General features: G+C 42.6%; 1 protein-coding gene across 8 annotated transcripts in view; it reads right to left on the bottom strand.

Moving 5' to 3' along the window:
* Window positions 1-24,299, bottom strand: part of PRDM16 (PR/SET domain 16) — an 869,912-nt gene that overhangs the window by 36,283 nt on the left and 809,330 nt on the right. For 6 of the 8 annotated variants that reach the window (XM_075328421.1, XM_075328423.1, XM_075328424.1 and 3 more), the window contains 5 exons: window positions 22,291-22,444; window positions 17,726-19,139; window positions 12,004-12,091; window positions 5,191-5,360; window positions 2,167-2,244 (listed from right to left, as the gene is read on the bottom strand). In XM_075328421.1, the coding sequence (XP_075184536.1) occupies window positions 2,167-2,244; window positions 5,191-5,360; window positions 12,004-12,091; window positions 17,726-19,139; window positions 22,291-22,444 (1,904 nt within the window). The remainder of the gene's footprint in view (window positions 1-2,166; window positions 2,245-5,190; window positions 5,361-12,003; window positions 12,092-17,725; window positions 19,140-22,290; window positions 22,445-24,299) is intronic. The other 2 variants (XM_075328422.1, XM_075328425.1) reach the window with 1 other exon arrangement.

Raw genomic sequence — 24,299 nt, 5'->3', positions numbered from 1 at the left:
AGCTATTCTGATGGGTGTTGAAAAGACAAAGTAAAAACACAGCGATGCATGCTGCTCAGCGGGACACCAACGATCAAAAAATGAACCAGGAAGTTCAGGTATGATCGGCGATATCACAGCGGGGGGCCGGTCGCTGCTATGTGTCACACGTAGCGAGGTCGCTGTTGCGTCACAAAACCTGTGACGTTTCAGTGATCTCACTAACGATATCGCTATGTGTGACGGGGGCTTTAGCACAGTCTGACTATTAAATGACCGCCAATCAGTAAACGTTTCCGGCAAAACGCTCAATCATCCAGTGAAGTAATATTTTGTGCAGCACAAAAGATCATCATATTCGGCAGCACATCATCCTGTGTAAACAGGACTCGCGCTGCCGAGAACACTTGCAGCCTGTGCACACTGATGGATGTAATACAGACTGTTCAGTACTAATGGCTTAGTGCAGTCTGTCTGAGTATTAAATGACCGCCACTCAGTAAAGGTTTACGGTATTTTGCTGCGTCTTAGTTTTAGATTTTTTTTCGTTCTATGTTGAGCTCTCTTCAACCGACACCAAATCTGCAGAAGCCAAATTAGGACAAAATGTGATAATTCCAACATACACAACATTTAGTGATCACTGCCAGCTCTGATTTCTAATATTTCCCATTAGTCACTCACAGCACATGACCGTTTTGCATTTTATATTTTTTTTTGTCATTTTATATGTTGATAATTGAACATTCTGAGCTGGCAGACAAGAAAGTGAGAATACCGGGGCAAAGAAAAAAAATCATCATTATTATTATTATTTTTTTCTAATTCCTTCCAAGACATCTCTGAGTGAGACTTTCACAAGATGGAACAGACACTCGCGTAAACTTTCAAAACAATTAAGCTGACAGTCAGAGTTGTCAGAGAGCAAAAGAAAATCGATGACAATTAAATTGTTCTATAAACATCGGATCCCCGGGGAACTAATCCGACCAGAAGTCAGTCTATAGCTGACGTCTTACACAAAATACACATATTACTTTATTCTTGGACAAGCCAAGGGAAATAAATCAATGCTATTGCTAAGATTATGTTGGACCACTTTCTCCTGGATGTGAATATAAAGTATATTTGTCATGAAGGGAGCCATTTTTGAGGTTGAATCGGTTCTCATGAGACGCCGGCCAATGAAATGTCTGTGCGCATGTGACATCATTGAGACATGTTTGATTTATTGGAAGTTTGTACGTTCTAGAAGGTTTTTCATTTTATTGTCCCTATTGCTTTAGTGCAGCCATCTGACGCTGTGATGCTTCCACCATGATGACTGATTACATGATGACATGATAACACCTATCTCTCACATTTGTTATAGCCCTACCTTTAATTGTAACTTTGTTACTTAATAATATTATATTGTACGACCATACCTCCGACATTTATCCAAAGTGTATGGCCTCTAAACCATAACTTATAGTCTAGGTCCTCGGTTATGGACTATAGGATGCAATAGTAGGGGCTACACAATGGTTGCATGCCTTTCTAGCCATTGTAGAGTAAACTATTAGGGGTACTTTGCACATTGCGACATCGCTACTGCGATATCGTCAGGATCAAATCGAAAGTGACGCACATCCGGTGCCGGTAACGACGTCACAACGTGTAAAGCCTAGATGCGCCGATTAAACGATCGCAAAAGCGTCGTAAATCAGTGATCTGTGTAGTGTCGGACTTTTTCATAATGTCGCACCAATAGGAGATACGATGTTGTTCCTCATTCCTGCGGCAGCACACATCGCTGTGTGTGAAGTCGCAGGAGCGAGGAACATCTCCTTATCTGCCTCCACCGGCTATGCGGAAGGAAGGAGATGGGCGGGATGTTTATGTCCCGCTCATCTCCGCCCCTCCACTTCTATTGGCCGCCTGCCGTGTGACGTCGCACAACCCGCCCCCTTAGGAAGGAGGCGGGTCGCCGGCCAGAGCGACGTCACAGGGCAGGTAAGTGCATGTGAAGCTTTCGTAGCGATAATGTTCGCTATGGCAGCTATCACAAGATATCGCATGTGCGACGGGGGCGGGGACTATCGCGCTCGGCATCGCTACAATCGGCTAGCGATGTTGCAGCGTGCAAAGTACCCCTTAGTCTTCAATATTTCACTAATAGTATAAATAAATGCTGCTTTCTCCCACCTGTATGGTTGTTCTCCTGTGTGGGTCCTGAGATGTCTTGTTAAATTTGCAGATCTTGGAAAAATTTTGCCACAGTACCTGATAATGAGACAAAAAACACCAATAAATATATATATCATTCTGTATTGATGGCCAGACAGTGACACACTGAGGATCAACATTCAATGTGGAGACAACGGTGACCAGATTTGGCAATTTCTTGAAGATTAGCCTAATATGTTAAGCTTTAGCAACAAGTTGACAGTAAAGGAAATGTGTGACTAGGCTTTTGCTCCCCCATCTGAGAACAGAATGATGTAGAGACATAGACCCTGATTTCAGAGATGTGTCAATTACTGAGCTGCTTGCTGCAATTTTGATAAAATCACTGTGTTCTCTGCAGCAGATTTACCAGTTCTCTGAAAAGTGAGTTTTGTATAATCCCGCCCATACTAGTGATTGACAGATATAGGTCTACACTGTGCATAGGCAGAAAACTGCCAATTAGTTGCAAGGGAAGGGTTATACACAGCTCGTAGGGCCAATATCGGCACCAAAACTAAACTTGAAATTAATACTTTTGTTTTCTTTGCAGTTGCTACCCTGCCTCTATTCTCTTTATTAACACTTTGGAATGACACAAAATATGAAGGATATTTGTCTCTGCTTCCATGGTCCTGTTACCAGGATTGTCTATAATATACATTTTGAAAAAGCTATTCATGAAAAGGTTAAAGGGAGTATGCCAGCAGGTATAGCTGTGTCACATATTAGGCTGTGTGTTGCTGTTTTAATAAAATCAGTGTTTTATCAGCAGGAGATTATCACTACAGGGCTAGTTGTCTTGGCCATCGCTGTCAACTGCTCGGTATAGACACCTCTGATTAGCCGCAACTGCTCATTAAAGCCACCTCTGATTAGCCACAACTGCTCAGTATAGCCACCTCTGATTAGCCGCAACTGCTCAGTAAAGCCACCTCTGATTAGCAGCAACTGCTCGGTATAGCCATCACTGATTAGCAGCAACTTGTCGGTATAGCCATCCCTGATTAGCAGCAACTGCTCGATATAGCCAGCTCTGATTAGCAGCAACTGTTCGGTATAGCCATCACTGATAAGCAGCAACTAGTGGGTATAGCCATCCCTGATTAGCGGCAACTGCTCGGTATAGCCACCTCTGATTAGCAGCAACTGCTCGGTATAGCCACCATTGATTAGCAGCAACTGCTTGGTATAGCCAGGTTTGATTAGCAGCAACTGCTCGATATAGCCACCTCTGATTAGCAGCAACTGCTCGTTATAGCCATCACTGATTAGCAGCAACTAGTGGGTATAGCCATTCCTGATTAGCAGCAACTGCTCGGTATAGCCACCTCTGATTAACAGCAACTGCTCGGTATAGCCACCTCTGATTAACAGCAACTGCTCAGTATAGCCACCTCTGATTAACAGCAACTGCTTGGTATAGCCATCACTGATTAGCCGCAATTGCTCAGTATAGCCACCTCTGATTAACAGCAACTGCTCGGTATAGCCACCTCTGATTAGCCGCAACTGCTTGGTCTAAGCACCTCTGATTAGCAGCTTTTGTTAATGCACAGTGTACACATAAAGCTGCCAATCAGTGGTGTGGGCGGGGTTATACACAGCTCAGCATTCAGAGCACTGCTGAAGCTGTAGCAGATAAAACAGTGATTGTATCAAAATTGACAGTATGCAGATGAGCAAGTGATATCAGGGTGTGAGTCCCTACATTATGCTGCTCTCAGCTTAAATAGCAAAAACCTGATGTCAAATTCCCTTTAAACTCCTTTGGCTCATTTACATAATTCTGGAGCAATCTAGACATTGTTGTCATCTGGATGGAGAAGAAGCTGTTTTACAGGTTAATGAATATGCCTGATTATATTAACTGCTCATTTAGATATGAGGCAGGAAATCTTGCTACTAATCTGACAGTATATGGTTTTACTTTTAATCCACTATTGATGGAAAACGTCTGCCCTTTAATGCACTTAATGTGGTTTGGATGTAGAAGTAGATGTGACAGATTCCTTTGATGGGATTATGAAAGTGATCCTTCTGCTGTTTATATTGTAGGTATACAGTACATTGTTGTCAATATTTCAGGGGTACACTGATAGGATCCTCATGTGCTTAGTAGTGATGGGCGAATAGTAACTGTAAAGGTTGCTTTACACGCTGCGACATCGCTATCGATTGCTAGTGATATCGTGAGCGATAGCACCCACCCCCGTCGTTTGTGTGACATGTGGTGATCACTGCCGTAGCGAACATTATCGCTACGGCAGCGTCACACGCACATACCTGCTTAGCGACGTTGCAGTTGCTGCCGAACAATCCCTCCTTCAAGGGGGTGGGTCGTGCGGCGTCACAGCGACGTCACAAAACGGCCGTCCAATAGAAGAAGAGGGGAGGAGATGAGCGACTGAAACATGCCGCCGGAGATGAGCAGCCGGAACACGGAACATGCCGCCCACCTCCTTCCTTCCTCATTGCCGGTGGACGCAGGTAAGGAGATGTTCGTCATTCCTGCGGTGTGACACATAGCGATGTGTGATGCCGCAGGAACGACGAACAACCAGCGGCATGCACCACCAGAGATATTATGAAAAGGAGCGATGTGTCAACGATTTTTGATGTTTTTGCAATCGTTGATCGTCGCTCCTAGGTGTCACGCGCTGTGATGTCGCTAACGATGCCGGATGTGTGTCACTAACGACGTGACCCTGACGATATATCATTAGCGATGTTGCAGCGTGTAAAGCACCCTTAAGGGTTCGGATTATGCATACCAAATACCTAATACTATTCCAGGGTTTGTCACGAACCTAATGCAAGTCAATGGGGAACCTGAGCATTTTTCTGGGAAATCTTCATTGACTTGCATTAGGTTCATTATTCGTGACGAATACCGAGATATGACTTTGGGATTCGTTACAAATGATCCGAACCCGAATAGTTATTATTCGCCCATCACTAGTGCTTAGTACATTATGATCAGGAAGGCTTCATGTCATGTACCTGCAGGTATAGCGTTCTTTTCCTTTCCGTAAGATTGAATCTGATAGAGTTGGAGGTGGGGAGCGAAAGTTGAACGGGTGGTGCGTGAGGGACGGTAAGGAACTTCCTGTGTCGGACTTCAAGTTGGCGAAGCTTTCCAGCTTTTCAGTCATGGTTTCGATGGCTGACATCTATATATAATAATGGAGAATGAGTTAGAAAACCTGCTGAGAAGAAGAATATTTTGGATCCTTGATAATGTGTTACAGAATATTTAAATTTTCTACAATGTGAGTTTTCAAACAACTCACCTTTTGAAAGACATGTAATGAGGACATTGCTGCACCTCAACGATGCAATATCCTAGGTAATCCTAAAATAGGAGTGCAACCCAAGCAGTGGCGGACACAGACAAAAGGGGCTCCTGTGCAAGAACAATACATGGACCCTTTTCAGTCAATGGCTCCTCATAATGGACAGTTCCATCTGATTTGTAGCCTTTGTGCACCAATGGTATACGCCCCTGAAGCCCAGGCTGACAGGCCATGATAAGTGTCAATCACTTATTATATTCAAAAATGCGGTAAATGCATATTCTAAATCTCTTCACCCTTAGGAGTATTGATGGGAGGCGGATCTGGGTTGACCAGGTAGGCGGCTGGGGTACTGGTTTCATATCAATCCATTCTGCCTTGGCTATGGTATACTATTTACATAAAGGAATAGGAAAACAAAAATTCTTTGATTCACGGGAATGAGAACCTAAATATACCTCTGACCGGTAAAATTCTCAACATGGGGCGATGAAGACAACAGGATAAGGGCTCGCTAACATTAGCGTTTAAATCGGACGAGAGCACTGCGAGATTGTTTGCTCATGCCTCGTTAACCACTTTGGGGTGCACAGCGGTTAAGGCAAAATACATATATACTGTCTTTTTTGAACATAAGTTAATTTTTGTGGAGAGACGTGCTTGTCAGCGTGTCTTAGATCACATGCACCCATATTAGTCTATAGGTGCATGTGACAGATCGGACTGCACTGATGTCATCCGAGTGCAGCCCAATATACACAGAGACAGAGAATAGAGAAGGCAAAATTAATCTCTCCATCCTCGCTGCACTTATGATCTGATTATCACATGCGAGAGAATGAGATCTTGGTATAATGACACTAGGCTCACACTCGCATCAGATGCTATACGCCAGTGTGACCACGGCTTAAGGCTTCTAACAGTGCAAGTAAAAATCTATGTTCCATCTTTAAGTATGTGAACTTTTATATAGAAAATAAATAATATTTCTTCAATCACTTAGCACAAAATGACTGTTCAAACCAAGCACAATCGCTCAGTGCACCCTCAGCATGAGCAAACAGTTCAGTGCAACTTCCCACCTACTGTTTTGCATCTATCTCTGCCTTCTTCTTCTTCTTTGATTGACAGGTTTGGCTTTAGAAAATCTGTAGAAGGGCATAGATGGATAGTGGGTAGGTGTAAGAGTGGCACCCCAGTGGTCATGGAAGCCACAGTGGCATTGTTCTCTTCATCTGGAGGACAGTGTTATGCCTGGAAGCAGCGGGGAAGGTCTCAATGTTAGGTACCATTTCACACAACACTTCCTGACTTGAAGGGGGAGCTCAATTCCTAGTTGGGACTAGTCTCCCCTGTGCATTCTGGGATGGGAAGGGGTTAGTCAGAGGAACAGGAAGAGGAACCGCAGAACCCTGGAGGAGAGGAAGGAGACCGGTTTCTGTAAGAGAGCTGTCTACAAGCTTTCCAGGACCGAGCGCATTGTACAGGACACCAGAGTCCTAGAGACTACTGAGTACTAAAAGCTCAGCAGTAAAACCCGGAGGGCAGGAGATTCCATATTATCTGGCCCACGAACAAAGCCCTAAGGCGAAGTAGCAAAATAGAGCCCGGGGCCGCAAAGGAACATGCAGGCCCCATATCCGGCTCACGCTGCTCCTCAGAGAGGGACATAGCCCTAAGCAACCAAGAACCAGGGTCCCCAAGTAGCTTTAAGCCACGGGGATCCGACATCCAAAGCACATAAAGGAAGGCCTCCAATGTACCTGGCAAAGAGACATTCCTCCCCACTACCAGGCTGACTGGACCACGGTAACCTCGGGACTACAACCTGTTACCAGTAAAGGTAAAAGGAAACGACCAATCTGTGTCGTCTGGTTATTGTCAGCACTCTCAGCCCTGCACTCCAACGCACCACTACTACCTCCGTCATCTCCCTGGGGGCCACTCCACCTGTGGGGAGCAGAAACATCCCGGCTGCTACTACCATGTGCCCGGAGGACAGCGACAGCAGCGGCGAATATTTCCTGGCCGCATACCGCAGGTGGCGTCACGAAATCAAACCTCCATTACCATCCCCTCCTTTACTGTACACCCCGGGGCCACGAAATCGGGCGAAACGGCCACCCCATGACATCCCCAGACCCGACATCACCAGGCCCAGCGTACGTGGGAGCTACATAAGTGCGCTAAACTGCTTGGCCACACCAAGGGTGCACCAATCGTCTGGGCTTGGTTTGAACAGTCATTTTGTGCCGACAAACTCCTTTTAATGTACATATGAATGGGACTGTCATTTAACATTTCGCCTTGCTACATTGCATCTTTCCAGGAAACAGAGCAGAGATCCAATAACCCCGCTACAACTCTGTAACCCAATACTCATTATGAATCTCCATTTTCTTGGGGAACGTAACCTCCGCTTTTACAGTTATAACGTGAAGAAGCTTCTTGCAGATTATATTGCTTTGAGGGGAAAATGAAATACAAGTTTGAACCAAAGCCAAAGAAAAAGCAAAGAAGACGGTGAGGGAGCGGAAAATTGCAGGAAGCCATACATCAAATACTAGATGGTCTATTGTACAACAAGGGCTGACCTTTTGCACGTTTACAATACATTAAGCCAGACTCTCGGGATGACTGCAGCCAAGACATTGTTCTAAAAAGATATCATTATTAAAAAGCTGTTGTAATTACCAAATATAAATTGTAACACGTTGGCAGCCATTCATAAACCCTATAAAATACACTAATTAGCCATAAACGGCTTGAATCAATAGATTTATGCTCTCCGGTGTATACAGGCCAACATAAAGCTCAAGTAACTTCAACAGTTCAGCCCCAAGTGATCACTTCCAAGTCTCCGAGCAGCGACAGAGCTAGAATATTAGCTGGAAGAACAAATCCGAAAGGCACAGGGCAGGATCTGGGGGCTGGATCACTTCACTGACTGACCAGCAGGGGGGGGTAAAAAGTTACTCTCCACCGTAAAAAGTCTCAAAAAGTCGTCTCCTGAGTCTTAAAGGGAAATCTATTTATCTTTATTAATCGTAACCTGTAATTCTTAGTTATTTCATTTTCTAAGCTTGGCATCAAAATTATACATGGTCCATGAGGAATTTCGTTATTCTTTACACTAAGCGCACCCAGGCTATAAATTAAGCTTATATTCCATAGTAAATGTGAACTTTTCCATGTTTATGTGGATAATCAAAGTACAATGTCATAGGGAAATATATATTTCATCATTTAAAAGGAGTTTACGTCTTCGGAAAACTCCTGTACTTAGGTGCAGTTTGTTAAAAACAACAAACAAACAAACAAAGCACTTCTTACTTCCTTTTCCCTGGTTCCGGCGCTGTCTCCGCCACCGCGCTCGGTGTCTGTTATCATCTGCAGTGCTGATGTGCAGCCAATCAATGAGTAGATGGCATGAGCTGCTGAGCTCCATGATTGGCTGCAGCACTGTCAACATGACATGGATGCTGCAGACAATAAAAGACACCAGGAACAGTGGTGGGAACTCGTTGCAGGACCGGGTGCGGAGGAGTAAAGCCATTTTTTTTTTCACACAAACTGCACCTCGAGGGTAAAGGGTTTTTGGAAAATGGAAAGTCCTTTTAAGATGGTTTCTCAAGTCTCACATCAACCTTCACAATCCGAGAACAGATGTCTGGACCAGCTTTTCTGTTTTGACCCAAGTCATCAGCCTATAAGGCTGTTGAGTTTGTATCAGGAGCCCCTATGAGGCTGTTGAGTTTGGGTCAGTGGCACCTATGAGGATGTTGAGTTCAGGTCAGGGACCCCTATGAGGCTGTTGACTTCGAATCAGGAGCCCCTAGGAGGCTATTGAGTTTGAGTCTGGGTACCCTATGAAGCTGTTGAGTTTGCATCAGGGGCCCCTATTAGGCTGTTGAGTTCGGGTCAGGGGTGACTATTAGGATATTGAGTTTGGGTCAGGGTCACTATAAGGCTGCTAAGTTTGGGTCAGGGGCCCCTATTAGGAAGTTGAGTTCAGGTCAAGGACCCCCTCTGAGGCTGTTGAGTTCGGGTCAGGGGGACCCCTATCAGGCTATTGAGTTTGAGTCTGAGTTCCCTATGAGGCTGTTGAGTTTGCATCAGGGGCCTCAATGAGGATGTTGAGTTCAGGCCAGAGGCCCCTATTAGGCTGTTGAGTTTGGGTCAAGGGCCACTATGAAGCTGTTGAGTTTGGGTCAGGAGCCCCTATAAGGCTGTTGAGTTTGGGTCAGGGACCCCTATGGGGCTTGGTCAGGGGCCCCTGAGGCTGCAGAGTTTTGGTCTGGGACCATGCATCATACATGGTTGTCCATGTTTGACCTGTGAATATCAGACATATCAAACCAGCCTTTGCAGTATTAATTTGCAAGCAGTATTTATTTTTACTTTTTGTAGGATGCCATCATCTGCAGCATATAATTGCAAGCTAGTGCTCAAGATAAATGCTGCAATAATGCAATGAGTTCATTTATCACATGTGTATCATAACTAAGCTGGTTGGTAAGGAAGCTGGGGAAATTTACTAGAAAAATCCACCCTTGTAGCTACTATATAGCCCTTTAGGTGGCGCTACTGTGCTGGATAAACACTGCTGACCACAAGACCATTCCTGAGCCCTGTTGCTGGCTCCACTGACTGCTCTGTCATATCAGATCCTTTACAAGTAAATCTCACCACTATTTTAAAGCAGACAAACACAGGATGTTTCTGGCGGGCCCGCTGCCATTATCCAGTCATCTAGAAGGAAAATCACTGGAAGTTATTAACTATAAGTTGGTGAAACAATGAGGGGGTCTATGTTTAGCAGTGAGGTGGGAAATTCTGTGGATTTCTCTAGAAGAATGGCTGGTCCCCCCCCTCCAAAAAAAAATAATAATAATAATTGCTGAACACATTAGAAAAGAATGTTGTTAGTCGACGTCCTGAAGTCTCTTTGTCTTCTAAGCAATGAGGTCACCGAGAAGCTGAGATCTCGCTCATAACTGGTCACAGGGGTCATGCAGATTACATCATGAATGATCCATGCTAGTGGCTCACAGGGATCATCTGGAGCTTTATGGACTAATGATAAGGTTGAACTAGATGGACTGAGGTCTTATTTCTACCTATGCCACTATGATATTTTATGGGAGTGCAGAGTTATTATGGCTGGATTTTTCCAAGGCTGTAGACCATTACCGATGCTCCTTGGGATGGATCTTGGCTGGATCCACTAAAATATGACTAAGAAGCTACCAGATAATTCCCCAATGTTCGCCATGTGGGGAGACATGATTAGGATATCTGTAAGATTCTAATCCTTTACACATTGGCGCTACAGTTGCCAAATGGGCACCCAATTTTTTACTATTAATGGAACACTATTTACATTAGCCACATTTATGATTGGTCAAATAGTCCATCTTTTACTCTTCCCTTTGATAGGTTTGTAGTTTGAGGATAAATATGGTTCTAACATTGCTCATCTTAGTTTTTAAGTACTAGATAATTTGGCCAACAAGAACATCACGATCTGTCCTGGATGCAGCGTGTCCTCTCCTGCGGGGCCACGAGTGTTCTGCGCAGGAGACTGCAGCGGACTGTGCCCACGATCACGGTTAGGGGTGCTGCGTCATTTGTCTGTGTTCTCCCTCGGAAAGCCACAACATAGGTCAGTTTATGCTGCGGAGAAAAGAAGCACAGTGGACATGGGATTTCTAAAGTCCCATCCACTGTGCTTGTAATGTACAATGCAACGTTGTCGACGTAGCGGAAGCACGCTGTATCCAAAATGCTGCTATTACTGATCGTGGGCATGTACGCCAAAGGCCACTTTACATGCAGCGACATTGCTAGCGATGTCGCTGCCGATCACACCCGCCCCCGTCGGTTGTGCGTCACGGGCAAATCGCTGCCCATGGTGCCCAATATCATTAGTCCCCGTCACACATACTTACCTGCCTAGCGATGTCGCTGTGGCCGGCAAACCACCTCCTTTCTAAGGGGACGGTTCGTGCGGTGTCACAGCGACGTCACACGACAGCCATCCAATAGAAACGGAGGTGCGGAGAGCAGCCTAAAGAAAGACACGCCCACCTCGTTGCTGGAGGACGCAGGTACGGTGTTGTTCCTCGTTCCTGGGGTGTCACACGTAGCGATGTGTGCTGCCTCAAGAACGACGAACAACCTGCGTCCTGCAGCAGGAATATTTGGGATTAGAACGACGTGTCAACGATCAACGATTAGGTGAGTAATTTTGATCGTTAGCGGTCGTTCGTACGTTTCACACGCAACGACGTCGCTAACGAGGCCGGATGTGCGTCACGAATTCCGTGACCCCAACGACATCTCGTTAGCGATATTGTTGCGTGTTAAGCCCCCTTTATACCCCAGATGACCATGTCAGGTTGACTACTAGTCATTTGTGAAGGTCTTTGAGTTTGTTTACAGTCACAAATAATGACGAGAAAGAATAAGTGTTCACTTCATAATGGGAATTATTGAGAGGTAGAAATAACCAATTTACCTGGGGGTGAAAAAGAAGTGGAGATGGTCGTAAATATTTGTCCTTTAATGTCCCCACTGGGTCTGCCACCTTCCGCTTTTCCACCCTGCTGGACAGCAACACATAGGGTTACGAACCCCAAATAATGACAGTAGTGGTAAAGAATAACAATAATAATGACAGCAACAGTAAAATGGTTAATTAGGATGGCCCTATAGGGCATTATAAGTCAATTAAAGGGACATTCGTACCCCGCCTTTCCATCTGCCAGAACAGAAAAAAGCTCTCATATTACATGGACATCCCATTTATTTAATTGGGTACTGTGTAATATTTAATTTTCCATGCAGTGTGGCTGAAGGTGAGAAGTACTCACTACCTGCTTCTATTGGTGCGATGGTAGGGTGATCAGTCAATTATTGGCAAACCAAAAAAAAGCAAGGTTGTCTGAAGTTAGCAACTCATTTAAAGGGGTTGTCCACTACTTTGATATTGATTATCAGGCTTTAAGATAAGCCACCAATATTTACTTATTATTTATCAAATTTGCTTATATAGTGCCATCGTAGGCTGCAGCTCTTTACAGATATTGTCATCACTGTCCCATTAGGGGCTCACAATCTAAGTTCCCTTTTACTATGTCTTTGGAGTATGCAAGGAAATTGGCATACTCAAGAGAAATCCACACTAAAATTGGAAAGATCAGACAAAATTCCTTAAAGATGTTGTCCTTAGTGGGATTTGAATGCATTGTCTTAAAGCTAGCATGCTACATATTATCAGACCAGAGGTGTATGATGCCCACCCCCCTACCGATTGGCTGTGGTGACCAGATGTAAACAGTGCTGCAATCCTCAGCAATGGCTAGTAAACAAAACCGAGCTGTGTGGCTCTGTGCACTGCCTACATTAGGCTGCCGCCGGCAATGATAGCACTTGGTAGCTGGAAGTGTCAGGTGTTGGACCCCTATCAATCTGAAATTGTTGGCCTAATATCAACAGCAAAGTAATGGACAACCCCTATAAGGCCCCCTTCATACATGTGCACAAAATACACACATGGCACTTTCCTTTTTGTCCATCCGTGTGACCATCCATGTGCACGTGTGTCATCCGTGTGCTGTTTGTGCGACATCTGTGTCTATGTGCGTGTCATCCGTGTGCCATTCGTGTGACATCTGTGTGTACGTGTGTGCCATTCATGTGCTGTTTGTGTGACATCTGTGTCTATGTGCATGTCATCCGTGTGCCATTCATGTGACATTTATGTGTACGTGTGTGCCATTCATGTGCTGTTTGTGTGACATCTGTGTGTATATGCGTGTCATCCATGTGCCGCCGTTCTTGTGATATCTGTGCGTACGTGTGTGCCATTCATGTGCCGTTTGTGTCATCCATGTGCTGTTCGTGTGACAGCATTGTGCTATCCATGTGTATGTGTGTGCTATCCATGTGTACATCCATTTGTATGTGTCTCCCATCCGTGTGTACATGTGTGCCGTTAATGTGACATACACATGTGACATGTACCGGAAAAAATGCATGACATTGAAATTAATGGGTTTTATGTGTTAAAGATGTTCAAAGATAGATTATAGATAGATGATAGATTTTACCTCTATTAACCAAATAAATAATTAAAAGAAAAAATGATGTGGGGTCCCCTTCATTTTTGACAGCCAGCAAAGTTAAAGCAAACAGTGTGAGCTGATATCAGCCTGGGAAGGTCCATGGTTATTTGGCACTTCTCAACCTAAAAATACCAGCCCGCAGCCACCCCAGCAGGGGTACATCAAAGTAGATGCACCAATTCTGGCGCTTTATCTCAGCTCTTCCCAATTTGCCCTGGTGCAGTAGTAATTCGGCTTATGATAGTTGGGCTTTACCCTTTCTCTGGTCCACCAATTTATAGAAAAAAAACAAAAAAACATGAAGGTCCGCTGTAGTCCAGGGATTCTGACATAGTCCACAAATGAAAACCTGAAAAAACATAAAAATAGAGAAATAAAAACGAGAGACTATTCTTCGTTCACCAATTTATTAGGAAACAAAGTCCCCAGGTCTGACGTAGTCCAACAGTTCCCATGATGTTCCTTGATTATGTAGATCAAAGGTTATGATAGGGTTTTAGCAGCAGCCACTCACAGCTAATGCTGCACCCTGCAAGACCCGGCAACTGTATTGAGCAGTGACATTATTAGAGTCACCGCTCTTCACTCTGATACCCGACGACTGTCACAGTGACTGATCACAGTCACCAGATAGAGTGATGAACAGTGACGTTCCTGACTTCAGGTATCAGACTGATGATCAATGTGCCTGGGTATCAGAGTGATGAGCGGTGACGTTCCTGATGTCACCGCTCATCACAGTGGCCGGGTCTTGTGGAGTGAAGTGTGTGGTGGGAGTGCTGCTGCTCAAAGCCTATGGAGCCTCGTTCTGATGCTTCATAGCCTTTGATCCACGTAAATGAGGAATGTTATGGGAACCGCTGGTCTGCTTTGGACCTGTGAATTTTACTTTCTAATAAATTGCTGAGCAAAGGACAGTCTTTTGTTTTCATTTCTCTCTTTTTATGTCTTTCAGATTTCCATTTGTGGACTCATTGGATTCCCTGGACTACTGCAGACCTGCATGGGTTTTTTGTTTTTAATAAATTGGTGAACCAGGGGAATAGTTGGGGAGTGTTTTTTCAAATGAACTATTTATTTGTATGTTTTTGTTTCTTTTTACATACTGGGTTAGTAATAGGGTGTCTGATAGACCCCTCTCCATTACTAACACCAGGGCTTTATGCAAGCGGACACTACACAGCTGACATCAGCCCCAATTACTATTACCCCAATTTTGCCAACACATCACCGCAATCAGCAAGAGCAGAGGCAACGCGCCTGAATTGGCCAATCTAATGGGATGTGCCACTTCGTGGATGGCTGTGGGCTTGTATTTTTAGGCTGGGAAGGGCCAAATACCCATGGACCTACCCAGCCTCATAATATCAGCTCTCAGCTGTATGCTTTACTGTTGCTAGTTATCAAAAATAAGAGGGGGCCCACATCATTTTTTCTTAATTACTTATTAATTTATTAGGTTAAACAAACAATCTTTAGATCCACATGAAAGGCACTAAAGGGTGCAAGTGTACAATATGTAGGGTAGTTGGGAAATTATATATCTACATAATATCTATATAGCTATCATCTCTCTCTTTCTCTCTCTCTATCGAAAATCTTTGCTTATCTTTAAACACATAAAACATGAATCTCTTGAATGCATATTACTCTGGTCTGTGTCACAAGGACGGCACATGGATGTCACACGGATGTCATCCATGTGCTGTATGTCTTGTTCACGGACTCAGACTTCTATTGACTTTTTTCCTCAGACAATTAAAAACGGACATATCTCCGTGTGGATCATACGGACACATGACGTGAAGATCAACGGAGATTTTAATGAGTATACTGGTGAATGTGTATCCAGTAAGTATGAAAATGGACCCCACACACAATGGAAACACTGATGTGTGAAGGGGCCCTAAAACAAATTCTGCTGAACCTGGCAATTCACATTATTTTGTTTTGTATTTTTTTTTTATACAAATGTAGCACTGGATTTCCAGGTTTTTTCTTATTGTGGAATCGCCACTGAAACTGGCAGACAATATGGAGTTATAAAATTGTGATAAAAAATTGCGTGTGTTGTTATATTGTGTAATATGAAAGCAATAAAATACGTTTTATTACTTTCATATGTCCTATGTAAATAGCACAGGTCTCTAGCCTCATAGGTGTCACATCGCACTGTGGGCGTTTGCATGCTTTCTATGGTCGCAGGGGTGTGATACCATGGATTTACATCAGCGATGTGACCGTCGCTACTTCAGAATCTCGCGCATGCGCACTTACCATTCTCGCCGCCTTATCCTGGTGTTTGTGTGTCGGCTTCTGACGTGCACTGCACATGCTCAGAAGACACCTGTGGTTCCGGTCATGCTCAGTGCGCGTCAGAAGCTGAGGAGCAAGCGCCAGGATGAGAAGGCAACGAGAATGGTAAGCGCGCACATGCAAGATTCTGAAGCTGCAGAACTGACATCGCTGATGTAAATCCATGGTATCACACCCACAAGGGTGTGATACCATGGAAAGCATGTAGACACCCACAGGGCGATGAGACGCCCATGGGACTAGAGACCTGTGCTATTTACATAGGACATATGAAAGTAATAAAATGTATTTTATTACTTTCATATTACACAATATAACAACACAGGGATAGGTAGGAAGAGGTTAGCAGCTCACACAGGCTCCTGCTTGTAGGTCAGAACGCTTTTTTGACCTGACAGGTTCCCTTTAAGTGTACTTTTAAAAAATAAATCTCCAGGACCAATGAAATTTACAGTTAAGTAATCACCAAAATTACTGTCTTAAAGGGAATCTGTCAGCAGGTTTTAGCTATGTAATCTGAGAGCAGTTTGGTATTAGTGGCTGAGATCCCGATTCCAGTAATGTGTCACTTAATGTGCTGCTTGCTGCAGTTTTGTTAAAAATTAAGTTTTCTCTGCTGCAGATCTAGCAGTTCTCTGAATACTAAGCCACCCCGCGCACATCACTGATTGGTAGCTTTCTGTGTATACTGCACATTGGCAGAAAGCAGCTAATCACTCAGTGGTAGGGGTGAGGTTACACAGAGCAGGGGGGACAATATGGCATACAACTATCAATGGAGACAACTAGTCCTCCATTGATAATCTCCTGCTGATAAAACACTGATTTTATTGCAACTTCAACAAAGCAGCCCTCTAATTGACTCTGTGCTGGAATCAGGGTTTCAGACACTCTTAGATGAAATAGCAAAAACCTGCTGACAAATTTGGTATTTGGTATTTGATGTTAGACGTCAACACTGGAAGCCCCTGTATTGAAGCACTCACCCCTTGCCTGTAGAAATGGGCTATGGACCCTTGAGTGTGTTCTCAGCCTTTGCCATGGATGATAATGGGATTATTTATCCATGGGGATTCCAGTACCATTGGGTTTGATAGCAAAAGTCAAAGCTTTCCAAGGATTTTCTAAAGCCTTAAAATGGCCCTATCGTGCAGCTATCTATAATTTATGTGCTATTACCACCAGTATAGTGTTTGAGGCATTGCAGAATCTCATCAACATGGGATAAAACCTTTGTGGTTGCAAATACTAGAAGGTAATAATCATCATTAATCTTCAGTGCAGTATCTGGAAAAATTGTATACATGAATAAACGAGATAAAAATTCTCATATGAATTTCAATAAGTAACTCTGTACTAATGATTGGTATCATAAATCATAATATCTCAATCCATCCTACTTGTACGATGAGAACATGGCCAGACCGATTGATATGTGATATAGTGCAGTTGGATGAGAACATTTCCTGTAATTTAATGAGTTAACATCCTTTCTGTTCTTGGTGGAGCCTTTGCTTTTAAAGACAGTGAAATAATCGGAACTTTCCTTGATAGGATGCTCATTAAACTGGTCAACACTAGGCTATATTTAGCAGTGAGACAGAGAGTAGACATAGCCATAATATGTGTCACGAGCAAAGTGGAAGATAAGCCTGAAAAATAGTTCATCAGATGAGCACAACTCGCAAGTATTTATACAATTAGTACTTACATTCAACAACCATAAACAGGAAAACTTAGTTAACCCGATTTACACCCCATAAGATGTGCCTTCATTAGGTAAAGGTATGTTAATACCTGTAAATAGGGTCCATGAAGAAGGGAGAAGGCTTTGCGTAATGAAGAGGCGGCTGTTGGGGAAGAGGAGGTGGATGGATTTTTGATAGCATTTCAGCAGACATGGATTTCCTGTCACCGTATATATGGTTTTTACGCGTTTCCCTTGCCCCATTTTGGCTGGCTCTACTTCTGTTACCAATGCTGAGGTCCAACGGTTGCTCCTCTCCTGAGGATGGTTGTGCCAAAACCTTAGGTGGTATTAAGGCCGACGACTTAATCTCTTTTGGTTTGGTCGTGAGATCAAACGGTGACTCTGAGCTTGAGCTGCCAACTTTTTGAAGGTCTCTAGGAGACTTTGGTTCAGCTTTAACCAACAAGTTGTGATTCATTGTCCGATCGGTAAAAGCTGGGTATAAAGAATGGGGAAAGTTTGGGAGAAACTGAAAGGGAAACATGGAATGGTAGGGGAGGGAACCCATTTTTTTTTCTTGCATCCCCATAAATCCAGGTCCAAAATATTTCTCTGCTATAGAGGCAATAGCTTTAATAGAGTCATTCGCTGCTCCCATGGATGGAAGTAACTGCTCTTCTGGAGGAGGAAAAAAGGAATGTTGAGAGTAGAAAAAAGGTCTCTCTGTAATATTGTTATTGGAACTACTAGAGACAGAGCTACTGACAATGTCTTGTTTTTTTTCTATAGGTTTGCTCTTTTCTTTGTTTTTGTCTCTTTCACTATCTATATCACTATCTAAATCAGACCCAGTGCCAGTGGTGGTATCCAGATCAGTCCCCGAGGTTGTGTTGACATCTTCAAAGTCACTTCCATCGGAAAGATCGCTGCTCCTGGATTTATGTTTGTCTATGTATGAATCTTCCATACTGTTTTCAAATTTTTCCTCCAGTGAAAGTGGCTGGTTACTATTGCTGCTGTTCAAAGATGGGATGAGGGAAAGTTGGGGATTACCTATGGGACTTGGAAGCTTTGCTTCTCGTGCATGGTTCAAGGGGCTTTTGAGCAGCGGAGAAGGAGGTAATAAAGGTGGCCGAGGATACAATGATGGAGGAAAAATTCCTGGAAATCCTGGAGCTAAAGGTGGAAACGGTGGAGGAGCATGCGAAAACGGCAAACTACCCGGATGTGCCCTGGAAGGAAAATAGTCATTGAAAGCAAGGCTAGAGTGATTCATGTTTGGAGAAGGTTTAGACTTATCCATCAAAGAACTAGGTGTCAAGGGCAGACCAGGTCCAAACATTCCTCCGGGATTGTAATGATTTTTGCCTTCACAGAAGCGCCGGTGCTTGTTAAGGGAGGAGGTAGTGCTAAACATCTGTCCACAGTCCTTGCACTTAATCTGTGTACGACAGTCTGCGTGCATTCGTTTGTGGCGACACAGGTTGGAGAACTGTGTGTACGATTTATGGCAGACCTCACCTGGAACACCAACAGAAACCAAAACAAAAACAATATAAAATAAAAATATATAGACTGTGTGAACATAATCATTAGATATATATACATAATAGTTGACATACGATTGTATTTATTCTTGACTTTTCTCATTATCATTAGATATGTACAATATTCAATTTTTAAATACTTGGTATAGATCGGGCAATTTTTATTATCACTTTTAATTTTCTATTTTTTTGTTTGACATCACAAATCTTTAATCCTGCACATTACACAAAAACCATACTAGATAATTTATTATCCAGGATGCTACACAATATATTAAAGCATGACGATTGTTGGTTCTCTGCCCAGGATCTGCAGTTGGGAATGGCGGATTAACACACTGTGAAGTTCTAAGTTGGCAATGTACCGTGTCCCAAAAATTACTTTGCTAGCAAAAAATGACGACTATGTTATTATTCTTTATTTTGACTCTAATGGAAATGTCATGGGGCTCTCGGTAGTTGGTCTTGAGGACCAGGATGAAGAAGAGACAAGCAAATGGCTCCACTGCCAACATCTGGAATGTCTGACTTCGGGGGGGAGGGGATCCATTTGGGGACACGGTTGAAAAGATATAGTGGTTTGGCTGAGGAGCAAAATAATAATTTGTCAGTCAGTAAGAACTTTAGGAACATGGAAGATATTCCTGGTAATATGACTTGAAGTCTCAAATGCCTCTGGAGGCATAATTTCTAAATAGGTGGATGGTTCAAAACCAGGGTCCACCGTTAGCAGACAAAGCCATGATAACATTTCCAGCCTGTCCACAATTTACAAGCATTTTTGCTTTTGTTAGTAAGAATATTTTCAGTCTTAGAAGAGGAATGAACCATTGATTGAAGAGAAACTGACTGCAAAAACGTTTACAAAAAACAGACTATCCATTCACTAAGAAGACTTGACACTAACGAGGAACGAAGCACAAAAGAGGAAGCAATTTCAAGGACTGAAGAAATATTTATTTAGTGCCTCACAGACATTAGAAAATCATAGTGAATGGAGACGTTCTAGTCGTAATCGTAATAATGGAGTACCATTATGTAGTACAGTAGAAAATGTGACAGTTAAAATTAATGGCCAAATACAAATTAATGGTAAACTCCAATCTCAAGTTCATCAATATAAACAATTGCCCTAAAGTATCAACATTAATTCATGAACTGTATATACATCCAAGACTTTCTAAGAGCCCAGATAATAGAGTCTAAATTCCTTAGCTTCAATGTGAAATTAGTGAGGCATCCACACTAAGCCCATTTTGTGTTCCACTCAAATTATATCTTTGAGAATTCAACCAAGTAGACAGTTGAATGTGTTTAGACTATGTCCCTGTTGGGTGACTGCTCAACATCAAAGTCCTCTTAACTGAAGGCATGTAATCATAATGACGATATGTTTAAAGGGAACCTGTCAGTTGATACATGCTGCTCAATCTGTGGGCAGCATGTATCAGACACTGGCTGTAGTATTTCAGACAAGTATATATGACATACATACTTTAAGAGCTGGCAGGGGACCAAGCGGAAACACAGACTAGTTGGACAGACGGGTCCCAATCTGCTGCCCTGGATTGACAGGTCTATGCCTATGTGCACGTATAGGGAAACACCTGTCAGCCACCGGGATGGGGCAGGGAGAAGAGACCAGAGACCCACTGGTGTGACTGTTCCCGGCTGGCTTTTATAGTATCATTTTCTTTGCAATGTTTTAGAGTCAACATATCTGGCTAAAATCATACACTAGTGCCTGATGTATGCTGCCCAATGATTGAGCAGCATGTATCAGTTGACAGGTTGCATTTAAAAGGGTTATCATGTCATAGACTTTAATAGCATATTTATGGCTGATAGATGCTGGTCCTACCGCATTCTAGAGGCAAGTGTGGGTCTCTATCGTGGGAACAACAACATTGAGACATTTTGGTCATATCTTGTGAATATGCCATAAAATTTGGAAAGGTAAAAACCCTTTATCATTGAATTTATATTTGAGGCCCATCTAGGATTCAGTTAGGAGAGGAATTTGGAAAGTTCTCTATATGTGACAATGTCTTTTTCCATTCCTAAAATGGATAAAGTCAGAAAAATACACTTTAAAGAGATATACTCATTTCAAAATTGATGCCATTTTACTAGGATATGACATCACATTATGATTGGTGGGAGCCCAATCTCTAAGGACCCCATTTAGCCTGAGAATAAAAAGGCCATAGTGCTAGCTTAGAGATGTGTCTTTTTATTGTTTATACAGTTGCACTTTGGCTACCCACTGGATGATTGGTAGTGCCTCAGTGCAAGCAATGCTAAGAAGTAAAGGCAACACTTGAGTTCTTTTATTTTCGGCATTGGGGTCCAAGAGGTTGTAACGATTCTAGTTTTAATGTGATGGCATAGCTTAGTGATATGCCATCACTTTGATGGGTTACCACCATCTTACAAAGAGAGACGTTGGGGGGATGTAAAAAATGTCAGCTTCTGGCCAGTCTGATGTAGCATTGGGCAGTTAAAGCATTTTCCTATTTTGCCTACCAGGTGTCTTAGTTATCATAGACAAAAAACAACAGGTACGGTACTGCACCACAGATGTACCTGGTCCTGTGCTGTGGATGGCAAAAGGTAATTGGAAACTCTTGAGTAGCGCTGAATGATACTGAATGGCAGTGCTCGCTAGCAGTAGAAGGCAAGTCTAGAAGGAATCCAACAAGAAGGAAAAGAGAGTGGCACTAAACGTAGCATAAAATCCAGGCTTTATTTGAAGAGGTGCATTAAAAGTGTGCAGGTCCAAGGAGGGATGCTAGCACTCTGGAGGAAGACGGCCATTTCGTACAACTGCGCCTCTACGGGTCCTTGCAGTACTCTTCAAATAAAGGCTGAATTTTACACTACAGTGAGTGGCACTCTCTTCTCTTTCTGTTTGGATTACTTCTTAGTTATCAAAGGCTGCACCATGCTTAGTCCATTGTAGACATGTAAGTAAGATGTTCACGGAAGTGTTGAGATAAATAAGTGTGGCCTAAAGCAGTTTTTTGCCAAGAGTTAAAGTTAAAGTGGATCCACATATTAATCGGATCCTTCAAGAACCCTTTAATGAAAAATGTAAAATTCTAGATACGAGCAAGACAACTTACATATGAAAGGTTTGACAGTACTATGAATGTGCTTATGTTGCTTGAGCCCTGACGAGGTGGCAAAAGTCTTGCCACAGTCAGGACATGCGTGTGCCCTGGCTCCAACGTGCTGGGAACGGATGTGTCTCTGGAGGTTGCTTGGGTCAGTGAAAACCTAAAAAAATAAAAAATAAAAATCACATTACATTAAGATGTAAAAAAATAAGTGGAAATGTAGACTCTAATCACATACAGTGCTCAATAACTGAACGCCTGAAGAGAACACTCTATGACCTACTGCAGAGAAGAATTTCTTCCAAATTCTTTCTTATTCTTTAGGTTGAGAACAATGGTTTTTTTTAGCTACAGGGTGATGATAAATCTGGTTCTAGAATAACATATCACTTGGATCACGAGGGTAAAATCAAGAGGTGAATGATACATAGACGATGCTTTGACTATATCAATTTCTGAGTGTCCAAATGTTTTTTACTGAAGGGAACATTCCAGTTGAGGAGTAGTATTTAAGTTAATTAAGGGACTTTGGCAGAACACTTAGACTCAATAATATAAATATTATAGGTTCGATGGAAGGGTTTTTCTGAATTTGAATAAGTGAAAATTAATAATATTATGTGTTTTTACTAAAGATGCTTATTTTATACTGCTTGGTGATCCAAATGATTTGGCATTTTCATTGCGTTTGGATGTAACATAGTTTTTTCTTTCTTAAACATTCAGCACATCAGTCTTATAATGTCATTGTATGACTGAATAGCACACGAAAGGTAAAACAATGAATGCAAAAAATGTCCTGATGAAGCCGCATCTAATAATGTATAGGACAGACATTCACACCCGGTGATATCAACTGGTTCTGGAGACTGCCTACTTTCTATGGAGGCGCCAGCCAGCTGATTGTCATGAGAGATGTTGAGTGCATGTCTGATTTTTGACTGCCGATGACATCATTCTCCCAGGCATGACAGCCAAAAACGTTCTCATAGAGACCAGAGGATCACTTGGATGAACAAGTGCTCTTGTGTATGGGAGAGTCGGCTCAGTTGGCCAACTCTGAAGCATCACTCAGCCAAAAGCCATCTAATATGTATGGCCTACTTCAGTTATAAAGGGACAATGAGACAGGAGTGGCATTAATTTTGGAAGCAAAGCATAAGATAAGCAGAATGGGCAACTCTTTGGTGAAAAATCAGGCCATGTCAAGAATGGGTAAACCATAACAGGTAGGAGCCATGTGACTGGATGTTGACATAATTGGGTCTAACAAAATCTAAACTGTCAGTATAAAGATGAGCTAAAAATGGTATTAGCAAAAATTTTACCTTCGACCTATAAGTAACTTATTTACTTCGTATGGCATAGTTGTCCTCTGCTAAGCTGGGATATGTTGTCTAATTTCTTTAACTTTTCTATAAGTGAAACTATTACAGGAATATCATGCAGCAAAATATGCATAGAAGGTCTTTTATTTAAAACAAAAATGTAAAAAATAATATCTTTTTAAAAGTCAGAAAACAGACTATATCTAATGTAACCCCAATCTGCAGCTGGAAAATGGTGCTGGAGCCCATTTTGAAATAGGTTTATTCAATAGGAACTTGGGAAATATTTTCTAGTTATATTAACACTGAGAAAATGGAAACCTTCATAAAATAGTTAACTTTATTTTTCAAATTAATATCAAAGTATTATAGCACACACCTAAAGTTCAAATGTGCAAAGTTTCGGGAAGCTGCAAATAAATTATGTTTTTTTTTCTTATGCTATTGAAAGCTGTCCTTCTAACAAGGGGAACTGTGGTGGCATTGGGACAACTATTGTTCCTGATACACTGTCTTGATTACATGTATGGATCAAGTCAAGATGCCTTGGATAGATAAAGCCACTTGGGTTTACTTCATTGGCAGGAAGACAGGAAAAGCAAACCGAGATCCACGGTGGTGTCATTTAACCAATGCAATGCAAGGAATGTCAACTGTTCTTTAGATATATGTTCCCGACGGAATGTA

The sequence above is a fragment of the Anomaloglossus baeobatrachus genome, chromosome 11 (genome assembly GCF_048569485.1).
Source record: "Anomaloglossus baeobatrachus isolate aAnoBae1 chromosome 11, aAnoBae1.hap1, whole genome shotgun sequence".
NCBI classification, from domain to species: Eukaryota; Metazoa; Chordata; class Amphibia; order Anura; family Aromobatidae; genus Anomaloglossus; species Anomaloglossus baeobatrachus.
Note: the sequence above shows the minus strand (reverse complement) of the source record. Positions and strands in the feature narration are given on the sequence as shown.